At 33.8% G+C, this 14,268-nt stretch overlaps 2 protein-coding genes across 2 annotated transcripts; one reads left to right on the plus strand and one right to left on the minus strand.

Moving 5' to 3' along the window:
- The first annotated feature begins 3,371 nt into the window (after nt 1–3,371).
- LOC142635426 (uncharacterized) lies at nt 3,372–5,814 on the plus strand. Its single transcript, XM_075809580.1, has 4 exons — nt 3,372–3,642; nt 3,754–3,978; nt 4,843–5,174; nt 5,332–5,814. Exons 1-4 carry the CDS (start codon nt 3,372–3,374, stop codon nt 5,812–5,814), a joined length of 1,311 nt encoding a protein of 436 aa, XP_075665695.1.
- Nucleotides 5,815–8,529: 2,715 nt separating this feature from the next.
- Nucleotides 8,530–12,581, minus strand: LOC142636130 (pyruvate dehydrogenase E1 component subunit beta-3, chloroplastic). The gene is made up of 4 exons (XM_075810222.1): nt 12,130–12,581; nt 11,942–12,033; nt 11,804–11,847; nt 8,530–9,746 (listed from the first exon to the last, which is right to left on the minus strand). The coding sequence occupies exons 1-4, from the start codon at nt 12,227–12,229 to the stop codon at nt 8,774–8,776; spliced, it is 1,209 nt and encodes a 402-aa protein (XP_075666337.1). The 5' UTR covers nt 12,230–12,581; the 3' UTR covers nt 8,530–8,773.
- Between the last annotated feature and the right edge of the window lie 1,687 nt (nt 12,582–14,268).

Raw genomic sequence — 14,268 nt, forward strand, 5'->3', positions numbered from 1 at the left:
TTTTTTTTTAATTATAGTGATGAAATTTTTCGTCACCTATTATTTTTCTCGCTAAACATTATGTTCAAAGAGGAAATAAATTCATCACCAATTATTTTTAATTCGTAATTTTTATTTTATTTTACCATATTGGGTAACGAAATATTTCGTCACTAATTATATTTTTGTATTTTTTTTTTAATTTTCCAATTTCAATGGATTTGGTGATGAATTATTTCGTCACCAATTTTTGTTTATATTCAGAGTCCACCTTGTTAGTGACAAAACATTTCGTCACAAATTACATTAACATGTTCTTTCCATTAAATTGCTATTACATTTAACATTAACCTATTAATTTCCAATCACATCCATAAACAAATCATTCATACAATCTTTTCAAACCACATTCATAATCATCCATACAATCTAAAAAGTAAATAAAAAACCGTTATACTATTAAACCCATTGACTATAAGTTGTTCACAAAACAATTAAAACAATATATATAGATGAAATATGTCTTCCATGCATTACAAAAACAAAAATGAGTTCAAGTAGCGCCACAAAAAAAAATAAAGTCTTCATGCCATCAATCCTATATCTGCACAAATATAAAGAAAAATACATAATATCATCAAGCAAAAAAATAATTATGTTAATAATATAAGATACATTTTAAGCAATGAGTTAAAAGTTATAAAAGTAATAACACGCTTACATATAAGTCATAACAACTCATAAAGTAAAGATATATTTTCAAGTATTATGTAATGTACACTTACACCTAGCTCTCTAATCATGAGTCCTATTGGTGTGCATAAGTTTGTTCATGTTATATTAGACCTGAAAATTTCTCATCAAATTAAAGTCACGTTGTAACATCTATTTCCTTTACTTGTAAAAACTAATGGACCCAATATGTTAAATATACCCAAGTTTTGAATTGGCTTAACTACCACATTGATACCTTAAAAGATTTCAGTTATGCTCCAACAATTTGATGCACTAAAGGCATCCAAAAATTTTAAGTCCAGAAAACATCATACTCTAGCACTATCATGCTAATCAGTTTGAGAAAATTGCAGTATAAACAGCAAAGATAAAACTTACATTCTTCCCATGTCTCTTTACCTGCATCACAACCCTTTTTTACCAACTATCTGCCCTACAAGAACCCACGTTGTACCAAATCAATAATAATAGATTTTGAAAGAGCAATAAAACTTATTAAAATGGTTTAGCATATTTTTACAAACTCAAAAGTGATCCACACTTGTTATAACCAAAGCTAAGTAAATTTGCATATTCATGTGGCCCTATAGATTGGATTTTACAATGAATAGCAGATTAACGCTCTGTTTGTTTCGATGTAAAATATTTTCAGAAAAATATTTTCCAATTTTACAGTGTTTGTTTTGTAGTAAAATATTTAGTCAAAAGTAAAATATTTTCAGTCAACTAAATCAACCTAGACAAATTTATGTAAAATATTTTACGCTTAAAATTTTGGGAAAACATTTTACATTTGCTCAGTTCTTCACACCCCGATACTTATCACTCCCGCACTTTCGCGCTAAAACTCTCTCTCTCTCTCGTATATCTCTCCAAAAAAATCCAGCCCCTCTCAGATTTCTCTCCAAAAAAACCCAGCCACCTTCAGTCCCCTCTCTCGCCAATCTCCAGCTCCAAGGTCCAACGCACCACCGGCCAGCTCTAGCTTTTGCCGGCGCCGCCCATCATCGGCAAAACTAGGTACTTTTCTGCCTTTTTAGTTCAGATTTCTCCTTTTCTTTTCGTTTTTCATCATCTCTAACCCTTCTCTGGTTTTTCTTAGGTTCGATCTGTTGTTTTATTATTATATATCTGTGTGTGTTGTATGGTTTTTGGCTTTTGTGCTCACCTCATGTTATTGGGTTTTTGGTTTTTGATTTTTAGTTAATACTATGTGCGTGCCTATTTGAAATTTTCAATCTAAAAATGGATTGGTGATCAGTGGGGTTAGAGTACAACTGATTTAGACAAATGGGGGTTTTTTTTTTTTTTTTGAAGCATCTATAATAAAAACATTTGCTTCCATTAATTCTTTGATTTTGTACGTTTTTCTAAAAGTGAATCGGAAAAGGAAAAGAAAAAGAAAAGGTCTTACTAGGATCAACAAGGTTAAAATCACATAAGTTTTTGGGTTCCTTAAAAACCTTATTCATAGCATAGCTAGGGGAATAAGGGGAAGTGAAGGAACATTTGTGCTTTGTGTGTTTCTGTTATTGGAATGCTAAGAATGTGATTTATAGAAAAGTGGTTTTTCTTTTTTAATTATTAGTATGAATCACAGAAAAGTATGATTGGAGGGCTACCTTCTATCTGCATTAGTAGCTATCTGATGTGACAAGGGAATGACTTAAATAACATGGATAGTAGTTTGCTAACAGATAAATTTTATGTATTAGGGATATGTACAAAGTTGCATTTTGAGTGAATTTCTATTAACTACTGTTCAACATAACAGTGTGACAAGGGAATGACCTAAATAACATGGATCGGAGTTTACTGATAGAGAAATTTTGTTTATTAGGGAAATGTACAAAGTTGTATATTAATTTAAATTTTGTTGACTACTATTAACAACCATTAGCAGAGAAATTATGGCAATTAACCTACTTGGATTGATTTACCCCAGCTTTGAAAAGGGAGAAATAGTGTCTTGGGAAAAACCACTCTCCACTTTATAGGACATGGGAGCTTCTAAAGGAGAACATTGGGTCTCAATATAGTCAATACTAAGTCTTATCTGCTGCCAAAAAAACATGGTAGCTGACAGGGTGGTTTATATGGATTATATGTTTAAGAACAAACCAGGTTGCATATATTTATGGAATGTTTCATACTTGAGTCTAATATATTTTTTCTTTGTGTGTGTGTGTGTGTATGTGTCTACTTCTTTTTGCATATTTGCTTTGTGTGCCAAGCCCTTGTTTTAGTAATTGATATGGGTATTAAAATATGTAGCTGCAACAATGGTGCGAGTGTGTGTTTTGAATGACGCTCTTAACAGCATGTACATATTTAATTTCGTATGGTATTTAATTACTGCCTCTGCTTTTTGGTTGTGTGGTTGGCTTTTTCTATTTTTTTTTAGTTTTGTGTGGCTAAACAAAAGTTAAAAGAGCCCATTATCTTGGTTTTGTTATGTAGATGGTTAACCAAAAAATTCAAGTAGTAGTTCTTGCCACAATTGCATCTGTCCTTGCTGTGGGAGCTATAATATTAGAAGATATTAGGTCTAGGAGATTTATAATTAGGCAACCTCGTGTGAACCAGGATTATGAAAGAGAAGGTTTATAAGTGATATTCTTCATTGAGGTGATGCACGTTGTAGTTTTATGATAAGAATGAGACCTGTAGCTTTCTATGAATTATGTAGAATTCTTGTTGAGAGAAACTTGGTACGTGAGACTATCTACATGCCTATTACAGAGCAGGTGTTGATGTTTTTGCATATTATTGGCCATAATGTTAGGTTTCGAGTTGTTGCTGCCAGGTTCCATAGATCAATTGAGACAACTTATCGATATTTTAAAATTGTCCTTAAAGCAGTTTTGCAGTTATATAGGTATGTTGTTAGATTACCTGACAACTCTACACCCCCAGAGATAAGGAATAGTAGAAGGTTTTATCCTTATTTTAAGGTAAATTTTCAAAATTTGTTTATTGTTTTTTTATTTGTTAGGTGATTTTTGAAATGAACATTACTTAATATTGGTCATCATTAAGATTGTGTGAGAGCAATTGATGGAACTCATGTTCGTGCATCTGTTCCAATTGAAATCCAAGGAAGGTTTCGTGGTTTAAAGGGGGGGACAACACAAAATGTGTTAGCTGCAATTTCATTTCACTTAAGATTCACCTATATGTTAGCTGGTTGGGAAGGCAGTGCTCATGATTCTCGTATTTTAAATGATGCACTTAGTAGACCAAGGGGACTTACAATACCAGAAGGTATTATATAGATAACTAGCCTTTATGTTTGGTTTTATGCTAGATTTTTTTATAAAAAAATTGATTAATAATTTGTACGTAAATATTATCTTGGTGATGCTGGTTATGGAAATAGGCCTGGAATCTTGTCTCCTTATCGAAGTGTTCGATATCATTTGAAAGAGTTTAGTGATCATCCACCTGAAAATGCAAAAGAATTATTCAACCTTCGTCATTCTTCGTTGTGAACAACCATTGAGCGAGGGTTTGGAGTTATAAAAAAACGTTTTCGTGTCTTGGATGCAAAACCATTTTGGTCTTTTAATACACAAGTGGATGTTGTTTTAGCATGTGGTGTTATTCACAATCACATCATGGGGGTTGATCCTAATGACCCAATTATGCAAGCTGGAACATGTGAGACAGAATCTAGTGATCGAGTCCAACCTAGCCGACGCGAAGCTATAGTGGAAAGTAGAGAATGGAATAATAAGAGGGATGAGATATGTCAAGCAATGTGGGCTAACTACATAATTAGGAGGCATGCATAAATTTATTCAGTCTAAGCTGTTTGGACTTATTTGTTGATAATGTTTGACAGCGTTCTATGATTATGTGCTGTCAGCTTTAATTGGCTTTGTATTTGGTTGCTAACAGAGCATAAGTGGATATCTTGTACACTTTTTAAAACGTAATATTGAATATTTTTGTGGGATACAGTTAAAATTGTTATTTGGTTCCTCAAGTTCAAGTCAACATGGCTTTGCATTGTTTTTGGATGATGAATTTTTTGTTCCATAGTTTCAGGTTTTATTTTTGTAATAATGTTTTATAGTGTTATTATCATAATGGTTGTGATTCATTAGATTGTTCTTTTGGCTATAGCAATGTCCAAGAACAAGGGGAAAGAACCAGGATCTCAACTTAGGTGGACACAACCAATGTGTGACATGCTATTTAAAATGTTGGTTATTGAGGCTGAACAAGGCAACAAGCCCTCAAACAAATATAAGCCTCAATCCCTTGACAAAGTGGCAAAAGAAATTGGTGTGAAGTTTAATGTAGAGTGTTATGCATCACATGTGCATAACCGTCTTCGTACGGTTAGAAAAGAGTGGAAACTCATTCAGGACATTCGAAAAAAAAGTGGATTTGGTTGGGATGATAATTTGAAAATGATCACATGTGACAAGCAAACTTATGATGCTGAAGTGCGGGTATGAAATTTATTTAAATGAGCTTCTTCTTTTTTGAGGATCAATAATGATTTATACATTTATTATATTAAATCATCCAATTTATTGACATTGTCATATTTCTTTGAACAGGCTCATCCTCCTCATGCGCCATATTTAAATTAAAAAAATTGAACAGTATGATGGGATGGCTATTGTTGTTGGTAAGGACATGGCAACTGGTGGCTTTTCAAAGCAATGGAGTGAACCTTCTCCATTGGTTGAAAATGAGACCCCACAGAATGACATCCAAAATCCAGAATTTGAAGGTGACTCTGATACATTGCCAAAAGATGCCCATGAAGCTTCCAATGGAACTTCATCTAAGGGAAGGAGCCATAGAAAGAGAACTTATGTAGCTATGAATGAAGATAGTCCTTTCAGTGAGATGACTGAACAACTCAAACAGATTGCAGTAGCCGTTACAACTCTGAGTCATGGCCCAGTTAATACAAATGAGCTTCATAAAATAGTGATGAATGTTGAAGGCTTTGAAGAAGACATGCTTGATGAAGCTTTTGATCATTTGGTTAATGATGAAAAGGCAGGAAGGGCCTTTATGGCTAAAAATGATAGGATGAGAAAGCTTTGGTTGGAGAAATTTTTCAACAAAACCTTATAACATGAAGTTGCTGGATACGTTGTGTGAAATATGTTAGTGGTACCATGGTATTCTTTAGGTTATTAATAATTATGGAACAATTCCATACTTTGGAAGATTATGTGTTAATGTTAGCTATATTGTCATAGTCTTTGGGTTTTGTTATTGTAAGTGTGCTTATGGATGGTTATGCAACACTGATTGACATGTTTTGGAGTTATTATGGAATAATGTTATATTTTGGATTTATTAGGATTATGAATGTTATATTTTGTCCAGATATATTTTTGCAGGTTTTGGTGTATTGGTTTCTAAACTATTCTGCAGGTTCTTTCATTTTGTTAATTCACGGTATGTAGTTGGTTCTTTCTTCGTTGGCAAGGGCCAGAAAAAGAGAAAGCATGGTCACTGATGTCTCAAATGCTTTATAGAATTTTTGGCTTCAGTATTGTGGACATGTTCCTTGACCCAAACGGACATTTTGCTACTAGAAGAAAGCAAAATGATGTTTTGCACTGCTGAACTCCCTGTGTAGCTGCATTGGTCATGATTATTACAACAGGTGAACTCACTAGATATTTGCACGGGGCCAGAAACGTTGGGTGACAGCTGTGGTCTTCAATCTCTTTTGTTATATATTGATTCATCTATTTGACACATTCATATATTGAAATTTTGATATATTGAATCTTTGTTGTTATCAATGATTCATCTAGTACATTCTTTGACACATGTTCAATAACTGGATATGTAATTGAGTAAATGATGGGTGTATGAAGAATGCTAGATTAGTGCCTTTGATCACTTATGTCTTGCTCTTTCTAAAATTGTAGACACCTGTGTTTTCTAAAATTCATAATTTTTGGAAAAATCATTTAGATATTGTACTTGTTTTAGCCATTGGTGATATTTCAGTACAATTTTAAATTTTTACCAGTTTTTTTTTTCCATTTTACATTGTGCCAAACATCGGAAAATATTTTACACAGCATTTTCATATACACTGCCAAACACTGTAAAATGAAAATATTTTCCTGTAAATATTTTACATGTAAAATATTTTACCTTTACAAATATTTTACATCGAAACAAACAGAGCGTAAATAACAAAATCATTGAAATCAATTCCATGAAATCTATGATGATCATAAAATGGCTAGCAGGGAGATGAATGAGATGAGCTTGGTTAGAAGATAAAATACTAGATTTGTTTTTGGTGATGTTACTTGTACTTTTTATTCTATTCAACCAAGATAGTGGTTCATAATAACAATAATAACTTGAAGAAACAATAATTTATTGATGTTATATCAATAATTTCAACAATTACAATATAAATAATTATAACAACAACAACAAAAAAAAACATAAATTTTTTAATGTTTATTTTAATTTTTTAATTAAAAAAAATTCATTGTAACTTAAATTAGTGAGAATAGATAAAAATAATTATTATGTATAAACATAAGAAAAACATAAACTTGTAAAACTCGGTGAATTTTTTAAGAAAAATAATCATTTACTAAAAAAAATAAAGAATAAACATAACAAATATTATGTATATTTTGATTTTGTTTGGACATGCCATGTGATTTGCAACAGTATTATGTATAAACATTAAGTCATTATCATTTAAAACTTTAAAAAAAAAAAAAGTAATTAAGGATGAGTGGAGTAAATAAATGTCTTACCAGTATAAACCACACGCTCACCCATGGGACAAAACCCACAAGGGACCTTAAGGTTTGTTTGTTTGTTCTTTTTCTTTTATTCTTTTTTTCTTTTTCCTTCTACTAAGTAATTAAGGTGAATAAAAGGAATAGATGAAGTCCTTATTTTTTAAATATTTAAGAATCAAAGTTAAAACAGGCATTAAAATTTCACCCTTTTTTTTTATATATCAAAGATTAGAAGTAATGTATTCTATCTTTTTTTTTTTTTAAGGAAACATTAATACTTATTAGAATACATGAACATGAAAATAGTATATAGAATTTTTTAAACAGGTTTATAATATATTATATAACCAGAGTACCACTCCAAAGATGAAAAGTATAATATATTAAAAAAATATTTTTTAGAATTTCGGAAAATGGACATCTTTATTTTTCTTATGGGTCCGACTGTAAACAGATATCACATGTATATAGACTGCCAATCGGGCCAAGCTACCATAAAGCCGAACGATTTGGCACGAAATTATTTAGGTGGACATTGATATCTTTGTAATATAAAGTAGTGGAACTGTTTGTTTTATTTTATTTTATGTATAAAAATATATTAACGAAAAAAAAAAGAGAAGAAAGAGATGAGATTGAAATAGGCCCATCTCAATCACAACCCAACAAGAGAGGGAGTGTATTCAATTTGGGAAAGAAGCTAAAAGGTAAAAACCAAGGGGTGGAATGTAGATTCAACAATGCTTCAATGACACCTTTGGAGTCTCCTTCAAAATATCATATTGGAACACCGCAAGTTTGATAGCTTGGAAGACAATTTGGGCTTCTCCTTGACAAAGACCTTAATCTTCCGATGAACCAAAACGCGTTCAGATAGCTGGTGGGTGGATGATACCACCAGCATAAACTGTATTACCAAGAGCAACCATTTCGGCATTACCACTACACACCCTTTTTTGATTATAAATAACATAAAATATCTTGAAGTTGCACATTCCAAGGAGTGAATAAGACAGTTTATAATATAAGCCTATCTTGATCTAAAGGCAACCAGTAATTGAGGATGGAAGACAACGACTCCACCTTTTTTACCTATACTAGTTCATGATAAATGTCTTGCAAACCAAAAGTAAGGAATGCAGCAACATAGAAAAATATCTTAATGAATACTTGCACATTTCAGAAAACACAAAAATTGCCAACAAAATATAAAATTAGATAGCGATTTCTAGATTGAAGCTGTAAAGAAGATTGCGTCCTCAGGATGGAAAACAACAGCTCTTTCAGAACTCTTGGAGTAATTACTGGCAAAGCTGCTCAACGGCTGTTACAATCTGGGCAGGCTGAACCACAGTCCACTCCTCCAATGTCCCAGCATATGGAGTTGGTACATCCTGTGAAGACAAACATATAATGGGGGCGTCCAAATAATCATTGAAATTCTCGGTGATAGCAGCTGTCAAACTAGCACCAATACCACCAGTCCGCATGCACTCCTCCACAATCAGCACACGATGCGTCTTTTTCACTGAATTCCCGATTGTGTGAAGATCAAAAGGTTTCAGTGACCTGATATCAATTACTTCAGGATCATAGCCCTTGTTCACCAAAGTTTTAGCAGCCTGCATTACATGATACCTCATCCGGGAATAGGTTAAAATAGTGACATGCTCCCCAGGCCTAACCATTTCAGCTTCTTCAAGAGAACATACATACTCTTCATCTGGAATTCTCTCTTTGAGGTTGTAAAGCAAAACATGCTCAAATAGTATCACTGGGTTCTCACTTCGAATTGCAGCTTTCATCAAGCCCTTCGCATTATATGGGGTTGAGCATGCAACCATTTGAATTCCAGGGATTGATTGGAAATATGACTCAAGACGCTGGGAATGCTCAGCCCCAAGTTGCCGACCAACTCCACCAGGTCCACGAATAACAATCGGGATTTTAAACTGACCACCAGATGTGTAGTGGAGCATGCCACAGTTGTTAGAGATTTGGTTAAAAGCTAGAAGTAGAAATCCCATGTTCATTCCCTCAACAATTGGCCGCAGACCAGTCATGGCAGCTCCAATACCCATACCTGTAAAGGAGTTCTCAGCAATAGGAGTGTCAAGAACCCTGAGGTCTCCATATTTGGTAGCAAGGCCTTTGGTCACCTTGTATGATCCTCCATAATGACCCACATCTTCACCCATTACACATACAGTGGGATCCCTGTCCATTTCTTCTTCCAAGCCTTCCCGTAGGGCCTCAAAAAGCAAAAGTTCATGCCTGAGGATATTACACAAACTGATTACTACCCTGAAATAATACTAAGAAAAAGAATGAAAATACACGGAAATATTAATACGATGCTGTTCACATAGTTCTGTTCAGCACAGACGAAATAGAAATCAATTTTAGTTACTACCCACTCATGAATCTCAGTTGAAAAATAACCACAGAGACATGGCATGCACATAAAAAGAATTTTCAAATCAACACTTTGGAGATGTGTTGATGAATATGAAAATAAGTCTGCACACAGAATGGAGGATTCAAAAATCTGATAGTCAAACCAGGTCAAACCAGTGCTTGGTTCCTTAAGAACCATCAGTGATATGCTATCGCTTAAAATAGCAGTGTAGCACATCTGCAATCTAAATGATTTAGAGGAGAAAAAAGGACGATGCCACTTGGCTGATTACAACCACTCTTAATAAGAGATTAAAAAAAGAAATACCCAACACTTTTGATACAGAACATACTGAGCAAGAGTTTTCTTTCTTTTTTTTTGGGGTTGGGGGGGGGGGGGGGGGCGATGTAGTCTTTTATCTAAAAAGTCGTAGCATTATAGAACATCTTAGACCTCAAACATATTAATCAACATCTTACAATTCAAAAATGAATATACAGAAAACATGATTATCACATCTGAGTTAGTTCTGACTAAGACAGCTCTTTAAGGCATCTGTGGTTTGCTATAAGCCTATAAGAAGCACATATACTTTTAAAGAGAGCCATGTTGATATTTATCTTAACCCCTTGACATGAATCTAATATTGGTAAAGAAAAAAATTGAGTTATCAAGCATAAAAGGTCATATTTTGCAATTAAAAACAATAAATTATATGTATAACTTCACCATCAAATCTGCTTGAGACACTTTGTCAGGGTGTTAATTATTTGTCAAGCATCAGTAAAAATGAGAGATTGTTGAAGTTCTAGCTCATGCACCGTGATGCATTAGGTTTTAAATTTAGAATAGACACCTCTCAACACAAGAGATGAAAAGTCATAATCATTTGAAATATTTGAAAGAGGCAAGAGAAAAATGCCCAGCAAATTTAATGCATTCAAAAGATGTAATTGAAAAAATGTTTGCTCACAGAATCTTTTACAATTAGTTTCATGGTGTCAAACATCCATGGGTTCTTTTTCTATTATACATCTGGTGCATCAAGAGCCCCAACCACAACCCTCCCTCTTTCTCACACACATAAAAGGTCTTACAAATCTGGAAATATTAATTTGTATGTTGGTGTATCAAAGTTCTGTTAATGAGAATGAAATGAGCTAGATTGAAATCCATATCTGACCCTAGCCCTTTGGCAATATCTACAATGAAAATTAGTTGTTTAAGTATAACCTAAATTGGGCTCAGTTTGAACCAAAAATCCTTATATTGAGACTGTAGACCATATATGGAAATATTACAGTAAAAACATATTTTCACCCATCTTGAAGAGCACAACTATTCTTAATGAATAGCTATTGTTTTGGTTTCCTGAAATTCCAAGTAGAAATGTCCCAGATTGAATTGTTTGAGCACTATCATAAATGAAGTAAATCTCCCCATTAATTTTTACCAAATTTTGAATTACATTCATCTTAGTTATAAATCAGAAAACATAAAATAATCAACTGATTCATTCATTAGATTGACTAAACACTGAAGGCCTTCCACCAGAGGTCCAGTGTGTTCAAGTAATCTTCATAACTAAAACTGAACTTCTTCAAAAGCAAAGAAATCACTGTAATAGATGTAGTAAATAAAGAACTTGGATCAAAGAAAGAAGAGTCATGGTCCCAAAATAATAATTTCATTAGTATCATATAGTTAATCAATCCATGTTCCAAAATCAATGATTGAACATCGTTGAATATTAAAAACCAAAACATAGTAATCATAAGCAGAGCTACCATGGTGCAAACTTGTGAAGCATAATCCACTCAGCTATCAATACAAAATCCCACTATCTGTTGCTAATGTAAATTATGGTTGCCTTGATTAAGAAATGAATTAGAACAACCAAGCAGTCCACATAATCACAAAAAACGAACCATACCCGGGTTTCGAAGCTGTAGAAGCTGCAGAACTATCCGCCTTAGTCTACCAAAAAAAAAAAAAAACAATTCCCACATAATTCCACACAATTTTATTCAAAAACATGTAAATATAAGAAAGTGAGAGAAGGGTGGTTAACTGCAACTGCGTTAGTAATCAATTTCTGAGCCCTGTGAGCTTTATGGACCACACTTCCATCAGATCTGACAACCAAAAAGCTTCCTTTCCTCTCTGAATCAAACACAATATAAACAAAGATTAGATTTTTACAACAAAATTAAAGAGAGCGACTAAGAAAGAACACAACAGCATTTGGGTTTGAATTACCTGAGACTGAGAGAGATCCGCCAGATGGGAGGTGGAGTTTTCTGGAATCGAAGGATTTGGAGGCTGATAAAGCGGTGGCAGCTCCAACAATGGTGGCCATTTGACTTGAGACTTGAGAGAGAGAGAGAGAGAGAGAGAGAGAAGTGGAAAAGAAATGAAGAGAGAAAGAGGAAGTGGGTACGAATTTATATTAAGAAAAATGAAATTTGAGTGAGAGAGAATGGGCGGAGAAATTGAGGAACAACAACACTCGACAACAACAAAAGGCTTCGTGTGTATTTGTATTTATATTGAATGTGTGTTTGTGATAATTGCTATGTCTCTGTGTGTTGTGTGTGTGTGTGTTTCTCACCAGTTTGTGCTATATTGGTCGGCGATTTATTTCATACGATTTGAGAGACAGCCACTACTTTTAACAACCAGCATAGTTTCCATCGCCACTTCTCTCTCTCGCTCTCTTTTGTGTGTTTTTTAGGTTTTTATTGTCTACATTGACTGTGTAATTGGTATACAAATAAAGATAGGCCAAGTGGCATTGAGAAGGGTAGTAATGTCATTTCATCTGAATTTTATAACTCCTTTTTACTTTTACCAATTTCTATCTTTGTTGGCTTGGTTTAGGTGGAGAGTTATGGTTGGGTGCAAAGGGAATCCATAGACAATTCTTTCTTCTTCTTCTTCTTCTTCTTCTTCTTCTTCTTCTTTTTTTTTTTTTTTTTTTTTTTTTTTTTTTTTTTTTTTTTTTCATTTTAGTGATAGTTTCGTTGGTGCCTTGGTGGCCTACCTGAACCAACCCTTAAGTCCCTAAACAAGTAACAAGCTGCTCATTACTGTCACGTGGGGGAGACCTGGTTCTAGTGCTAAAATCAAACCATTAATCTAAAACCCACTAAAAATGTAAAATAGATAAATACTACGGTGTAATTTCACCCAAAAAAAAAAAAAACTTATCAAAAAACAATTTCACACAAAAAATGCTCCTACATAACTATTCAAAATTATATAATTTGCTACAATATCATGTAAATATAGATCACAATTGTAGCTTATTAGGTTATATATAACTTTCTTTGCTATTTATTATTCCCTCTCTCTTCCATCATTCTCTCTTCTCTCTAGACTATCAGTTTATGATGCAAGACCATCTTTGATGCAAAAAAAAAAAAAAAAAAAGGATAAACTACATAAATGGTCCCTATCCATTATATCATATTTCAATTTGGTCTATAACCTTTTAATTGTATCAATTTGATCTTTAACCTTTTAGTGTTTTGTCAACTTAGTCCATGTAGTTATCTCATAGATGGAAAATTCAAACATGTCAAAGGGCCTACATAAAAAATAAATTTATTGCCACATCAATAGACACATGTCCTGCCACGTTAGATTTTTTTTTAACACAAATTAATTTAACCCCAATCAAATCTTTTTTTATATATAAGAAAATGTGTGTTGAGGCTCATTTTTTGAAGAAAGCCCACCAGCAGGAAGAAGCTCAACAATATGGGCAAGAAGAAAGTTAGCGGATTAATAGGAAAGAACCATTAACGGCAGGAATAATGGATCATAGGCCCATAAAATAAATAAATAGGTTTTGAAAAAAGCAAATGAGCCCAGATGAGCCCAATGGAGGAAGTAATAAACTCATGGGCATTATGTAATGAAGAAAAGCAAGAATGGGCCGCAGCAGGCCCGATGTAATGAAGTAAGAAAAAAAGGGGTTGATGGAAAGCACATGAGCCCCAAGGATGAAGGATAAAGTAATTGGGCCAGGGAAGCCCAAAAGAGTGAGCAAGGTGCCCATGGGAATGCAAAATTAGAAAATGGATCGAGGATGCCCAAAGAAAGCAAATGGGCTAAGGATGCCCAAGGAGAAAGAAATGAGACAAAATAGCCTACAAGCAATGTAACGGATTGGGAAAGCAATGTAAACGTGAATGACCATACGGAGTCATTGAAAGAAGGCTGGGCAGCAGGCCCAAAGAGGCCCAACAAACACAAGTCCAATGACACCGTGGCAAGAATAGCAGAATGGTGTGGCAGGAGCAACAACAAGACTATGGATAAGGCAAGAAATGGACTAAAAGGAGAAGCCCAAGCAAGGCGCAGCCCTTGGAAAGAAACAGACCAATAAAGAAT

Source organism: Castanea sativa, chromosome 5 (assembly GCF_040712315.1).
Source record: "Castanea sativa cultivar Marrone di Chiusa Pesio chromosome 5, ASM4071231v1".
In the NCBI taxonomy this organism is placed as follows: Eukaryota; Viridiplantae; Streptophyta; class Magnoliopsida; order Fagales; family Fagaceae; genus Castanea; species Castanea sativa.

Coding starts and splice junctions, on each gene's coding strand:
- LOC142636130 (XM_075810222.1), bottom strand. CDS start 12,229: ATGGCCACCATTGTTGGAGCTGCCACCGCTTTATCAGCCTCCAAATCC. Junction 12,034..12,129: donor CGGATCTCTCTCAGTCTCAG/GTAATTCAAACC, acceptor TGTTTGATTCAG/AGAGGAAAGGAAGCTTTTTG. Junction 11,848..11,941: donor TGATTACTAACGCAGTTGCA/GTTAACCACCCT, acceptor TTTTTTTGGTAG/ACTAAGGCGGATAGTTCTGC.
- LOC142635426 (XM_075809580.1), top strand. CDS start 3,372: ATGAGACCTGTAGCTTTCTATGAATTATGTAGAATTCTTGTTGAGAGA. Junction 3,979..4,842: donor GGGACTTACAATACCAGAAG/GTATTATATAGA, acceptor TTTTGGCTATAG/CAATGTCCAAGAACAAGGGG. Junction 5,175..5,331: donor CTTATGATGCTGAAGTGCGG/GTATGAAATTTA, acceptor AAAATTGAACAG/TATGATGGGATGGCTATTGT.